The 14,074-nt window shown below is 36.3% G+C and overlaps 1 protein-coding gene across 3 annotated transcripts in view; it reads right to left on the reverse strand.

Annotated features, from left to right (window-relative positions):
- Positions 1 to 14,074, reverse strand: part of VPS13C (vacuolar protein sorting 13 homolog C) — an 88,893-nt gene that overhangs the window by 17,956 nt on the left and 56,863 nt on the right. For all 3 annotated transcript variants that reach the window (XM_038184884.2, XM_027465721.3, XM_038184885.2), the window contains 16 exons: positions 13,733 to 13,997; positions 12,766 to 12,926; positions 12,130 to 12,251; positions 11,569 to 11,863; positions 9,827 to 10,216; positions 8,847 to 8,951; positions 7,942 to 8,106; positions 7,517 to 7,645; positions 5,338 to 5,471; positions 4,827 to 4,953; positions 3,418 to 3,653; positions 2,937 to 3,087; positions 2,260 to 2,400; positions 1,382 to 1,463; positions 1,211 to 1,280; positions 263 to 374 (listed from right to left, as the gene is read on the reverse strand). In XM_038184884.2, coding sequence (XP_038040812.1) covers positions 263 to 374; positions 1,211 to 1,280; positions 1,382 to 1,463; positions 2,260 to 2,400; positions 2,937 to 3,087; positions 3,418 to 3,653; positions 4,827 to 4,953; positions 5,338 to 5,471; positions 7,517 to 7,645; positions 7,942 to 8,106; positions 8,847 to 8,951; positions 9,827 to 10,216; positions 11,569 to 11,863; positions 12,130 to 12,251; positions 12,766 to 12,926; positions 13,733 to 13,997 — 2,685 coding nt within the window. The remainder of the gene's footprint in view (positions 1 to 262; positions 375 to 1,210; positions 1,281 to 1,381; positions 1,464 to 2,259; positions 2,401 to 2,936; positions 3,088 to 3,417; positions 3,654 to 4,826; positions 4,954 to 5,337; positions 5,472 to 7,516; positions 7,646 to 7,941; positions 8,107 to 8,846; positions 8,952 to 9,826; positions 10,217 to 11,568; positions 11,864 to 12,129; positions 12,252 to 12,765; positions 12,927 to 13,732; positions 13,998 to 14,074) is intronic.

Consider the following 14,074-nt stretch of genomic DNA (forward strand, 5'->3'; position numbering starts at 1 on the left):
AAACAACTGTGTCAAAAAATTAATGAATCATTACAAGAACAAAATACAGTTATACATAACACAGTATCAGTTACTCAAAGTTGTCCATTAAAAATACTCAACCCCAAATGTTCAACAGAAATCTCAATGTTTCACTAAGAATTATCTTTAAAAGTCCCTTTACTCACTGTTGTCGAAAGCAATATTCACTGAAATATTCAGAGAAATCACATAGGTCCATAAGGATTTATTGTGGTAAAAATTGTTTTCTCCCATACATTACCCTTTGCCTTTCAGCTTCTGGATCTGTAGATGGAGTGAAAAGTTCATTAAGTGCTCCTAAAAAGCCTTGATCAATTTTCAGTGCCATTTCCTGAATAAGAACCATGAAGTACCTAAAACAGGAATAGGAACAGTGTGTATTTGTACACATTCAAATACCACATAATTTTTGTAAGTTTCGCTATATAATATTGCATAGTAGGACTGTCTACAGTGTTTACTGTATATTTATAGTTAGGAGAGCTTGCCAGCCACATGAAACTATGTGTTGCTTTACTGTAGATTATTCCTATCTTAACACTTTCAAAATTTACCTTAAAAATATTAACCATGACCAATTACCTATTATATTTATAATTCTATATGCTCCATTGGTTATCACCTAAACAGCATATGTATTCCTCTTAGTCAACTGCCTTTCTCCAGAAGGCATATTATTGAGTATTTATTTTATTAAAATTCACCATCCTCAAACATTTTATCAGTATAAGCTAGGTAGAAAAACTTGCATTAGTAACTATCAGTTTATTTTATTCTCACTTCATGGTGCAAGAACTCAAATGAAGACAGACATATTAAGTACAGAACATATATTTCACAGTAAAACACAGTCTTGAGCTACATTAGAGACTGTATGAGTTGTCTCTTCTTAGAGCACCAAAAAACTCAGCACTATAAAGCAAACAGGCAGACATGCACCTCTGATGCTGTAGTAGAAGGTACATCATTCCAATTACTTAAGAACTTTTCTATGAGTTTTTTTTAACCGGGCCAGTCCTTACTTTCTAAAAGTAAGTTTATTTTAGAATGATGCTTTTTCACTAGAGACATTTAAAACTCAATTCAAGTCAAGAGTTGTTTGGATAAGTCAATTTGACCTTTAAAAATAGGGTTCACTTCTAAAAAGGTTTAAACTCTCTAAGGTATTACAACACACTGCTAAACTCACTTGAATTGCAGAACTTTGCTGTATTCGTTGAATCTAGTGATGACACTGATGTCAATGAATGGTTTTGGTTCTGAATTGAAAAAAAAATATATGTAAGTATTATTAAAAAATTTGCCAAGCTACTACCTTCAATATTGAGAAAGGGTGGTATTATTAACAGCTTTTACTTACCTGAATCCAAAGCAATTGACTTGGGAGGGGCCACTGGGTGAAACACAACAGGAAACATCGATCCTGGTAACTGATTATCAACCTAAAATTATCGCATAATTACAGCCATGTTTTAATGACACAATAATCAAAGACCATTTTAATCAAAAACCATTGCAGTTTTAGAAGGCCTGAGATTTTTATTTTTTTTTTTAAATGAACGGTGGTCAAGAAGAATGTCATTCACATTTTGGGGGAAAGAGGAAGTGAGAAAGATTTCTCTGAAATTATTTCAGGATGTTACCTGTTTACTTGTAAAGGGTCAGATGGTTGTGGGATGCTTACAGAGATTAATTTAGAGGGTCTGAAACTGATGGTATATGTTGACTCAGTAAATAAGTCAACAGTGAAAAAAGTAGCGCACTTTAATTCACTGTTAAACTCTCACACACTGATATATTACTGGATACTGGTTTTGAAGATTTAGATGTCTCTTGTCTACTTACCACTAGACAGATTGCTTTTCTACACTAACAGGTCTGAATCTCTAGGTACACTACCTAGAACATGGTGTTACATGATAATATACAAGCTATGGTCAATACATTTTGAAAAAGGTTCTTGTTTTTTCCTTCTTCTAAAAACAGTAAAAAATGTGTTTTTCATGATAGCACCCTGCTTTACAATAAACCACAATTTTGTGTAATTTTTTCCATATGAAATGAAATAATGGAATGCACTACTTTCCCACAAATGAGTATTCATAGCATTTTTACTACCCTGACATCAGAGAAAAAAGAACCACATGCATAAGATTCAGAGATGCCTCTTCATGCACATAAATTAATAAAATAAAAATCTCAAGTTTTTAGTATGTAGAACATGATGAAAGATGTTACCTGCAACCAATATAGTTGAGCTCGTAAGCTTCTTTGGTGAGGTGACTGTTTGAATTCAACCTGAATTCCTGACAGGAAGCTACGTCGGATGCTACATCTAACTGGGAGACGCATTTCCATTGGAACTTTACTAAAATTCACCTGGTAATTATCAGAAAGCAGAGTTGATGTATCATTTAATTAAGCCTTAGGATAAAGAAAAACCCATTACTAGTAACACCTGGATTTTCATTACTTCATGATACCATTAATTACTGAAATAACTCTCATGAAGTATTCACATAGAAAAGAAAGAAAATCACAAGTTAGTTTGAGAAGCGTGTTACATTGCAACTTCACTTGTTCAAATGCTCTGTGTCATAATAACAGTAATAACTAATTCATGAGTTATCTCACACTGGTACAATTACAGATGTTTACATTCAACTGTTCTCAGTTGATGTTTCTAACCTGATCCCAAAACATGATCTGGTACTTAATAATAAAACTATGGAAAATAATTCAACATTGCCTCAGTATTACCTCAAAACAAGATATTCCGTATAGAGTATGAAAATATTCCAACAAAGTTGGTTGTTCATCTTGTGTTTCTCTTATCCTTAATTAGCAACACAGAAGTCTGTTTTCACTGTTGTTCACATACTGCAGTCATTTAAATACTGAAACTCAAATCATACCTCAGTATTGTTGTCTAGTTTTTGCCAACCTGGACCTTGGAAAGCACTCTTAGAAAGATATTTTTGATAAGCTTGTTCCAACAGGTTTATTTGTTTTTGATTCAATGGTTTCCATTTCTGCTTCAGTTTCTGTTCCCAAACAACACCAGAGCTGCAGGAAATACGAGAAGGTTACAATTTAAAAGTACTTAAGCCTTTCTTATGCACACAAACCATGTGAAAAGATATAATCCTCATTTTTCAGGCTTGAACAAAATACTACTTCTTTTTCGATAGAAGCTAAGAAATAGAGCAATTATATCCCAATTATTCATATTGCACAATAGGAATAAAGGCAGAAATTAATTTTGCTTAAGATGCTCCACTTATACTGATCTCATGGGAAAGACATTTACCACCAATTCAACTGTACAGCTAGAATTACAATTGACTGTCAAATTTTGATTATTCAAAGGCATTTTTAGGCTTCTATATGCAGTACCTAGTAATTCCTATGTAAGAGATTTCTTTTTTATTTTCGTTGTTAACAAGAGAAAGTCCAAGACTATGAATTGACAAGTTTATTTCTTGATCAGGTTGCTCCATCTCTTCTGCTTGTAATGCTTTGGAAACTAATGCAACATCATCTGTGAACAGCAGCACTCGTTGGCGTCCATCCAGGAAAGAAACCCAGTGTATCTGAGTATTTGCATTATATGGAAATTGGCCACATTCATCCTGTATTGGAAAAAATATATACACTTGTATAGGTATATTACAGGAATAATATTGCTGTATGTATATAAACAAGTTTACTGGCACACATGCAAAATAAAGAAACGAAATAGTAATTTTTTGTTTTTTCTATTTACTTTATCATGCTGATTTAGTGCAATGTTGCATTCCAAGCATTGGCAAGAAGGGTGTGGGATTTTTGGTTTGTTTTGTTTTTGTTTTTCCTTTTGAAGTGTAGGCATTCTAGCAATAATTGCAGATAAGAACACTGGCAATGATTAGGGAACAAAGTCTTTACAGCGAAAGAAATGACCGATAATATTAGGTCATGTGAGTAGAATTAATTAAATCACATACCACAAAGGTGTAAAAATGGTTAATGATTTTAAGAAGTTCTGCATTTTGAATGCAGAGATTTCTTGTTTGTTAATTTGTGAGTCGAAATAGAGGTAGTTAAAATCCATTCCTCAGAAGGCCAAAGTAGTCATGTATGTTATCATAATGATATTACAAGGAAAACAGTTTTAATGCAAACTGAAACCATCTTAAAATACATGTAAAAATTCCAACTCAAGAAAGTGCCTATACAGTATGTGCTCACTTCCCCATTCCTTAACAAAATACTTGCTCAGTCTTATCCTAGATTTACCCCTCCTTTTAGTTGTTCTCCCCCTTCCCTTCACTCATTTTCCAACTTGATCATTGCTCTTGTGCCTGCAGTTCAGATCTTGGCCTGTTTTAATTGTGTGAGCTACAACCACGAAATAGCTCTCACTGAGCATGGTTTTTTACTCCATGCAAACATTTCCCATAGAAGGCTACACTCACAACCAGTTAGGTTTTTTCTCCAGCTCTAAATAACTATTTAAGCTGAATGCAGCACTGCTAGAAAAGTGATCTATTAGTCATCCACAGTATTATTTGGATACCTCTAGGGCTCAAATTCTATTTTTCTTTGATATCCACAAAAATCATGTTGAAAACACAGGCTGGAGGTTGTTTGAAATCCGGCAGTTAGTTAATCCAAATACCTAAATAAATACCTAGACTCAAAAAATTCCTGCAGGACAAGACAGAGATGAGAAGTTACTAAAGAAGCTTTCTCTTGGAAAATTTTTGGACTTATTATAGTCCTCGACCAGTTCAAGTATTTACTTCTCCCCTTCTGAGATTTACCTTCAGTAGGTCATGTTCACCAAAATTTTGGGAGTAGCCCCAAGTCAATTTTCTTGTTTTGGTTGGATCTGTCCATGCGAACAGGCATACTTGCTTTGGTTTCAACTCCATTTCCTCTTGTAATCCACTGCAGTTAGAAAAAAAGAATAATGGTAAGAAAGACAATAGGATTTGCTGTTTAAGACTACTGCTTTAAGCAATACAGACCATGGCACTGTATACTCCACTACTACAGCTTCTTAGGGGTGAGGCACGAAAGGTCTAGGCTACCAGCTCCAAACAAGTCCAGCTATAGCTCCACTGCACATGAACTATGATCTATCTATACTACTACTTTACTCTTTCCACTTTCTCAAGCTGTAAGGACTGATTAAAAGCAGGAAAAAAAATACTTCAAACGCGTATATTTTTTTAATGGTACCTTTCACCATGATGTTAAAATAGAACTACTTTCTGCTCAAAGCATATCTACTAGTTAAACAACTAATGATGAATTGTTTCTTTCACATACCTCTGTTTATATCTGAGGGAGTCCCATGAAGTATGGTTAACAATTAGAGCTGGAGCAGCTCCTTCATGGTAATCTGAGAAGTTTATAAGAGTAGAATGCTCAGACACATTCACATCTACCAATAAGCCCCCATTCTGAAGAGAAAGTTAGAGAGAAATTTCATTATTTGTTCTATACATAAACTCAAGTTAGAACAGACTGAATTATTACTTTTATATTTGTCTTCCATAGGTCTTTCACAAATGAAAAAAAGGAAACAATCTTCATTATCTAGTAGCAGTAACCTCAAACATTTAGGTCAGTGGCATAATTAAGACACTAGCAGTATTCACAAGCTATCTGTAGGTTTAACTTGATTCAAAAATTAGATTCCAATTATTTAAAAAAATCACTTCAAAAATTAGATGCATAACATTTTTAAAATTACTTTATTCAGTAAGTTCAGTAAAAACTATAGCCAGACATTCCCTTCTATTCAAATTACAAAAATGAAAGTTAGGTTTAAAAGTCTAGACAACTGTACCAAAGTTCTTAAAGGTAGGACAAGAATGATTAACAAAGCAATCAATGCACAGAAAAATTCTATTGATGAAACCTCCCAACAAATCACATCAACGCTTTCTTTTAATGGCTTTCAAGATAAATAAATAAAGTAAAATACACAAATACACTTAAATAAAATACACAAGTGTGCCAACAGAACTCCAAATCAAATCTTGCTCTAAAAACAACGTTTCCAGCTGCTTCAGCAAACTTAGAGAGATAAGTTATCTTCACCATCATTTGTATCTCAGCAAATTATGAGAAGCATTATCTCCAAAGGCATATCTGAACATGCCATCATTACATACACATTCCCGAATACTAGGAGAGGTTAAATTCACAAAGAATTAAGATTTTACTAACACAGCACTCAAGGTGCGGCCTCACCAGAGCCGAGTACAGGGGGACAATCGCTTCCCTAGCCCTGCTGGCCACACTGCTTCTGATACAAGCCAGGATGCCGTTGGCCTTCTTGGCCACCTGAGCACACTGCTGGCTCATATTCAGCCGACTGTCCACCAATACTCCCAGGTCCTTCTCTGCCTGGCAGCTCTCCAACCACTCATCTCCCAGCCCATAGCTCTGCTTGGGGTTATTGCGCCCCAGGTGCAGGACCCGGCACTTGGCCTTGTTGAACTTCATGCAGTTGACCTCAGCCCATCAGTGCAGCCTATCCAGATCCTGCTGCAGAGCCTTCCTACCCTCGAGCAGATCGACACACGCACCTAACTTGGTGTCATCTGCGAACTTACTGAGGATGCACTCAATGCCCTCATCCAGATCATCGATGAAGATATTAAAGAGGACCGGCCCCAGCACCGAGCCCTGGGGGACGCCACTAGTGACCGCCCTCTAACTGGATTTGACTCCATACACCACGACTCTTTGGGCCCGGCTATCCAGCCGGTTTCTAACCCAACGAAGCATGCGCCAGTCCAAGACACGAGCAGCCAGTTTCTTGAGGAGAATGCTGTGGGAAACAGTGTCAAAAGCCAACCAGTGTCCTGAACAGCTCTAAGTCTGCCCTTTAGAAGTCTAAGACAGCAGTTTTACTGGTCTATTTTTGACTTCACCAAAAATAGAGAACTCTACCATTTCATGGTCACTCTGCCCAAGACAGTTTCCAACCACCACATCTCCCAGCAGTCCTTCCCTGTTTTTGAATAGAAGGTCCAGTGGGACGCCTCCCCTGGCAGACTCACTAACCAGCTGCCTCAGGAATCTTCCACGCTCTCCAGAAACCTCCTAGACTGCTTCCTCTGAGCTGTATTGCATTTCCAGGATATATCTGGGAAGTTGAAGTCCCCCACAAGGACAAGAGCTGACAATTTCACAACTTTTGCCATTATAGTAAATCATTTTTAATTTAATAGCACTAGAGCTGTTCAGCTTCCTATAAGCTTGTCAAACCTAGATCATCTTCACTGAAAACTGTGAAAACCCTGAGAATACTGTCAACTCGATTCACAGCCCTTTCTTTTTTTTTTAATGAAAGAGTACTAAAGTGCAATGCACAACGACCTAAAAGTACAAGGCTTCCATCTCAGTCAACTTGGGGAATCAAGCTGTACTATGTTCAATTGCACAAAACTAAATTAGAGTATTAAAAATGGACCACACAAAGTCATAGTCTCACCAATTCTTCCAGCCTCAGCAGAGTACCATTATCTGGGGTTTTAAACAGGAATGGTTTGGATGAGCTTTCATAGCCAACTACTCTTACACAAAGTTGACCAGATGAGTTTTCAGGCCAGAATGGAAGACACTATAAAACAAGAAATAAGCACTTGAACCGTTTGAATAGTTTTAATATAGTAAACAGTAGTAACAGTCTTGCGCAAGACACCTATTCAGATGCCCCAATTGTCACCCTCATCTCTAAGAGATATTAACAAGTAAAATCAGTAAATTATCTAAATGTTGCCTTGAGATGTGTGAAGCATCCACATCACACCAGCAGAGAAGATGGAGCATTTATAGAAACCTTATTTTCTTAGGTGACAGCTAGAAACCAGCTATTCGTCTATGATAATGCCCAAAGGAAGCAAACAGAAATATTACCTCCGAAGCTGATATATAATTCCATTTGTTAGTCGGAAAAGAGCCATTAGGACCAATTTCTCCAACTTCTAGTTCCAGAGAAGATTTGTTTGCTATTGTGTAGAATGGAGTGAACGTAACTATCCTGGTAAGGTTAAAACTACTCATTTTGATGCTAACTCCAACCTGTTGAACAAGGACAATTTGATCAAACAATTAACATGAATATTCAAATAAAAGTCAGAATGGAAGTAAAGGAAAGCCAACGTGACAGTAAATAAAAAGGCTAACAGAATACTCCTGTTCTGAACACCTGCAATAACAGGACAAAGAAGCATGCAGTAAAATGTGGTGCATTATGCAGTATGACTAGCACAATGGTAAACAAACAGTTTTAATTGTAGTATGAGTACCAGCTTAGCAGGGAAAAATCCAACAGGAACACCTCTGCTGTAAATCAAGACAACCTAAAATGATCATATCATAAGAAATCAATTAAAAAGTACATGGAAATGAAGTTCTACACTATTACTCGGAGCTGTGCTTCCAAAAGCAGAATAAATTGCAATTTTTATTCTGCTTAGCTCTGGATATTAGTTTAAACAAAGATGGCCACTGTTTACAGTGAGGCTCTAAACAATCCCCAACACTTACAAGTTTAGAACATGAACTCTTTTGTCTTCACTATCAAGGTTACTGTATTTTCCAACAGCCTAATAGTAGACATTTGTTATGTGAAACACAATAACAAATCATACTGGAATTTCTGTTGGTGAAACTACTTGTCACCAGACATAGATCTTAAATATTTCCACGATTTAAAAGCAGCATAAGTAGTGAAACAAAGGCCTCAAAATGAAGAAAAGAAAGAAATCAAGACAAAAGTGCCTAAAAAGACCCCACAAAACACATCAGAGCTTTCTTACCAGATAGTCCATGTTATTAGCTGAACATTTGACACATCCATAGCTTCCTACAGTATCAAGGGAAAAGCTACTGGACCATGCACTTGTTGAAATACGTAACTGGATCTGCACACACAAAAAAGACAAAAAAAAGGACATGGACATGGAAAATGCTTCAATAAATTAATTTTAAAGTTCATGCATTATGGAGTGCTTCTATATCACATGTAGCAGTATTAAAAAGACATTTAAGTGCTTTTAAAACCTTCTATAACTTATGATAAGCTTAAGCATGTAGTATCATTATTCATATTCTCATTTGTTAGTCTATGCTTGATGTCTGGGAAAAATCTAACAATAAAGGTAGTAACAGTCTATGGTTACTGAGAGCAAACACAATGATGGAAAAAAATACAATTTTGTAGTGCTTTACAAACTGGAAGGGGAAGTGGAATGAAAAGAATCAAAGTAACACCTTGTCAAGACTGTTTCTTCAACTGCTTCCATTACTGTTGGGTGAAAAAAAATACAACAAAATGGAAAGAGGAGTCACATCACAAAGAAAAAAAAAAGTATCTTTTGCCACAGTACTCTTCATTTGACCATGCAAATACTATGCCAAAACAATATAAAAGAAGTATGGTTTAACACTGGAGAGAATATTTACATTGTGCATGTTAAGTGTCAAAGCACCTAGGTGATTAAGACAAGTCTGTGATTTTTCTTCATTCACTGGAACACACCTCCCCAGGTGTATTTACTTCCATCTTGCATATGTTCATTAAATTCCTCTACCAGATGGAAGAATTTTCTGGGAGGTAAGCTGGGAGGGTACCCACTGACTGTTCAAGACCTGCCCCCTTTATATGGTCACCCAGCTTCCAAACTTAGACAAAATTCTCCTGAGGGTGTAGATGGAATGGAATGGGAAGGGCAGCTCAGTTTTCAGCTTCAAAGCAGGATTTTAATACCACTACCACCATCACCTAAAATAACCATACCTTATTTTTACTAAAAATATTTTTCTTTTTAAAGGAGAATAAAACAATATCTCTGTAATCCGCTGGATGCTTCACATGAATGTCTTCAGCTTGATATTGGAGAACACGCGAAGTCTTGTTGATTATCCAATATGGACTGAACACAGACAAGATCATACGGCTTCCGATTCTCCTAGTGTGTATGTAAATGTCCACTGTCATCGCTTTTGCAGAATCAGAGGTGAAACACACTGGAAAAAATTCAGGCATCCCATCATGAATTTTAAAATGTCCATTCCAGTTTTTGCCTTGATATTTTACCAAGACAAGCTCCATTATTTCCTGAGCGATTCTGGAATGTAATACATCTGCAGCACTCCCTTCTAGCAATTCACGGGCTTCTGCTGTTCCCTGTAGTAAAAATTGTAAGGAACAAATTAAGCTTTTAACATGTAAAATGTGCATATTCACAAAACAGCATTTTTCTTGTCTTTCAGGGTACTCGTGCTTTACACATTTTAGTACCATATATCCCAACTTCCAATCACTTTCATTTGATCCCAATCCTATGAATCACCTGAGGTCAATTGCACTCTCTTGCAGGACTGTAAAGACTAAAAATTCTAGATTTCAGGATGACAAATGAGTTCCAATGTATCCCCTGTCCTTGTTCCTTCCTTCCTCCATGACTTCCGGTAGATTTTGGCAATGAGTTCTCATTTCCATGGCAATGCTACTAGGTGCAATACCGATTTTTTTTTATGCTGCAAATGCATAGCCAAGACATTTCACATGAAACTACACACAAGACAGGAATCCGGCAGCTGTGCCAATACTGCTGGGTACCACAGCTCTCCTTAGAGAACAGCACGTCAGAACAGCAGCTTTCCTCATTTTAGCTAAAAAAAACAGTGTATCATACCATACTGAGCAGTGGCCAGGCTTTGTTAGTTGATGTACATAAAGACTATAAGCTCACCTACAGATGAAGTTACTTCAGAAACCAATTTGAATTACTGGTTTATTTAAGGCAATGGCACACTGTTCTACATTAACTTTGGGTACTGAAGTGGAATGAAGGGAAGGAAAATTGGTAATAGTGCTCTTACTATAGCAGACAGAAGCAAAAGGATGATCTAAAGGAATGTGACAGCCAGTTGTGTGACCAGGACAAAAAAGAACAAACTAGGATGATAGTTGCAGATCCTCATACCATTTCTATTTACCAGAATCATTCAGCTTTTTCTGTGAAAACGTGTGTTAGAAACAGAAGATACTAAAAGTAGAGCAAGAACATCTGCATAGGATTCTGCAAAGAAATCTTCTGATTTGTGCAAGGGAGGCCTCACAGTAGCACTCAGTATACTAAGAGTCAGTGTTGGAATGGAGACAAGTTGTCTTTCTACATAGAAGAAAGTACAGGTGCTTTTCAGGCTTTTTTCCTTTTATCTTTCCCTGTGAAACAAAAGCTATCCTGCAATACATGAACAGGGTCTCAGAAGGATTTAAGGGGTAGACCACTCCAATACAGGATTAATATTTCAGGAGCAAAGTGAAACTGGCAAAGTAGATCCAAAGGAAAAATAACTAATCCCCCAAACTCCCAGGGCTAATCCATCAACCAACTTTGTAACTTACAAAAGAAAATACAATAAACAGCATTCAGTATCTTCTATACTACTTTCACCTCCAGTTCTAAGTGTATGCAAATCTTCATTAAAATCAAGGAAAGCATTTCAAAACAGAAACATGGAATAACCCACCTCAAGTAAATATCTCAAGGAGTACGGCAGAAGATTCCTCACAGTCAGCGTAGGATAAAGGTGGATAATGTAGGCAGGATCCCACTCCTCTCCAGATGCTGAAATAAAGTTTAGTTGATCGGGTACAGCTGTTGAGCTGACTATTAGAGGCAAAAAATTCATCTCAGTGGCTGGGCACTGTAACAAGCACTTCACTTCATTGCTTCTATGTAGCTCTTCTCTCCAGGCAATGTAAGTCGTGGACTCTCTGAATTGACCCTCTAATGTTCCTGTTGGTCGAACATATAAATGACACCTACGGCAAAAGAACAGAACAGGTACACACAATATACTTGCATCAACAGCTACCATCACCCATCTGAAAGCAATTGCTGACTTTATGGAAGGTTTTTGCAAGCACACTGTGTATTTACCTAATAAAGACAGTTTTGTTTGTTGGATTTTTATTTTGTTTTACCCAACCAGGAAGTGTTCCAACTACAAATTTAAGTTTCCACAATAATGCTGTATTTGTGTATCAGTCTTGCAAACAATAGCCCTATAGAACAGAAAGGAACATACCTATATGAATGTAAAGGAACATGAAATTCCTCCTCTGGCTTAGCTATGCCAATCGGCTCCAGCGATCTGGAGTCCCTATCCAGTTTATAGATTATAAATGGGATGGAGAAATGGTTCTTGATCTAAGATGAAAAAGCATAACCTTTCATTACATTTGTTTGGTACTCATTTCTAAAAGAAAATATATGAATAGCAAAAAGGAAGAAAAATAGTAGATTTAATCATTCACCTGGACAATAGACTTAAACACATCTTAGTAACAAATACAATTCTGAAGGAGAACGACATGCAAGCATACAAGAAAACTATGCTTCCTTATAATTTCCATGAATTGAAAAACATGCTTAAAATGCATTTAAAATAAACCACAAACAATGTATGTATTCCAAACTCTGTGTTCAGGATATTAGAAAGCTAAACAAAGAATAATTTACAACAAAAATCTAACTTTTCATCTCCCAGAAAAAAAATGTGTATGGTATAAACAAAAAATAATTTAACAAATACAGTACATTACTTAGTAATTTCCCTTTAATTAGATTTTGGGAAAAGTACTACCTTAAAAAAAAAAAAAAAGTAAGAAAAGCCAAGTCACCCAGAAGAAATAATATTTATTTCAGGTTTTATTTTGTTTACCTGCAGAGGAGATCGTACACTAACAACCTTGTTTCCTTCTGTAGCATCTATCTGGACAATAATAGAGTCTGTACGATCAACAAGAAGGCTTTTCATGTTGTACAGTCGCCGCCCTGGTTTGGCAATGGGAATGTTTACTACTTCGTTGTATCCTTGAAGTTCTAATCCATAAAAATACACAAGTGTTAATCATGCAAAATATAAATCACATTACCATTTTTAAGAATTGAACAATATTTAAGTTTCTCTAGACTCGGCAACAATTGTCAAATTGCCCTCTGGCAAAACCAACTTTAAATGGCATTTGAGCACAAGGGAAAACTCAAGCTTAAAGGCAGTAAACTCTTGAAGATCTTAACTTTCCATAACATCATATTTTGATGATTACGCTGTTTTTTAAGTTAACAACTGCAACACTGAGCATTATCTTTTCATCATGGCCAAGTATCTTCATAAGGAATTAGAAAGAGAGGGGGAAAAAAATTATGTACGAGGAGTTATCATGTCCTATGCCCCTAGCAATATTCTCTAGCAAAGCTGAAAATACAGAATATTCATAAATGCTCTAAGCAAAATAACTACAAAAAAAAAAAAAAAAGGTAGTAAGGATGCTGAGAAATGAAGATCCTGTTTAATAGGAGTTGGAACCCACAAGCCTATGTCTCAGGAGTCTTTAAGATGACCTATCAATGACTACACTAAAGCATCTTCCATTTTGTTCAAGGAGGTAGGAAAAATACTGTACTTTTCATTCTCTGGAAAACTGGGCAGAATAAATTTTGCATCATTTTAAGAAGCCAGCAGTAGCTGGTTTTAGTTTGTTTTCAATTGCTAACAGTACTTGGAAGTAGTTTCAACACAACATACCTCACCCTAAATTTTAATTACATTGAATTTAACCATGCTGACTCCCCCATTTTTCCCATTCTCAATGTATAGCAACATGCCATGTTCCCTATTACAATACCTAAATTTAAAGAGAAGATGGAACTCTCTTGCCGATGCAACGTAGACAGCTTTCCTTGTTGAGGAGCTTCAAAAACTGAGTATTCTAGTTCCATATTCTGGCCACTTTCTACAAGGTTCACATTTGCTTTTTCAACTGAATTAACAATCCGAAAACTGGAGCTAGGAAGCACTTTGAGCGGAACACCCAGGGCATTTTTCACTATGAAAGGAGCCGTGTCTTTAAAGGAATAGTCAAATGTGGATGCAGTCCCTTCTGAAAATGCCTGCAATGAAGAACATCCATAATTAAATTAATATAATAATGAGTATGCAACCATAAGTAAATATTGAATATATATAT

The sequence above is a fragment of the Anas platyrhynchos genome, chromosome 11 (assembly GCF_047663525.1).
Source record: "Anas platyrhynchos isolate ZD024472 breed Pekin duck chromosome 11, IASCAAS_PekinDuck_T2T, whole genome shotgun sequence".
Classification (NCBI taxonomy): Eukaryota; Metazoa; Chordata; class Aves; order Anseriformes; family Anatidae; genus Anas; species Anas platyrhynchos.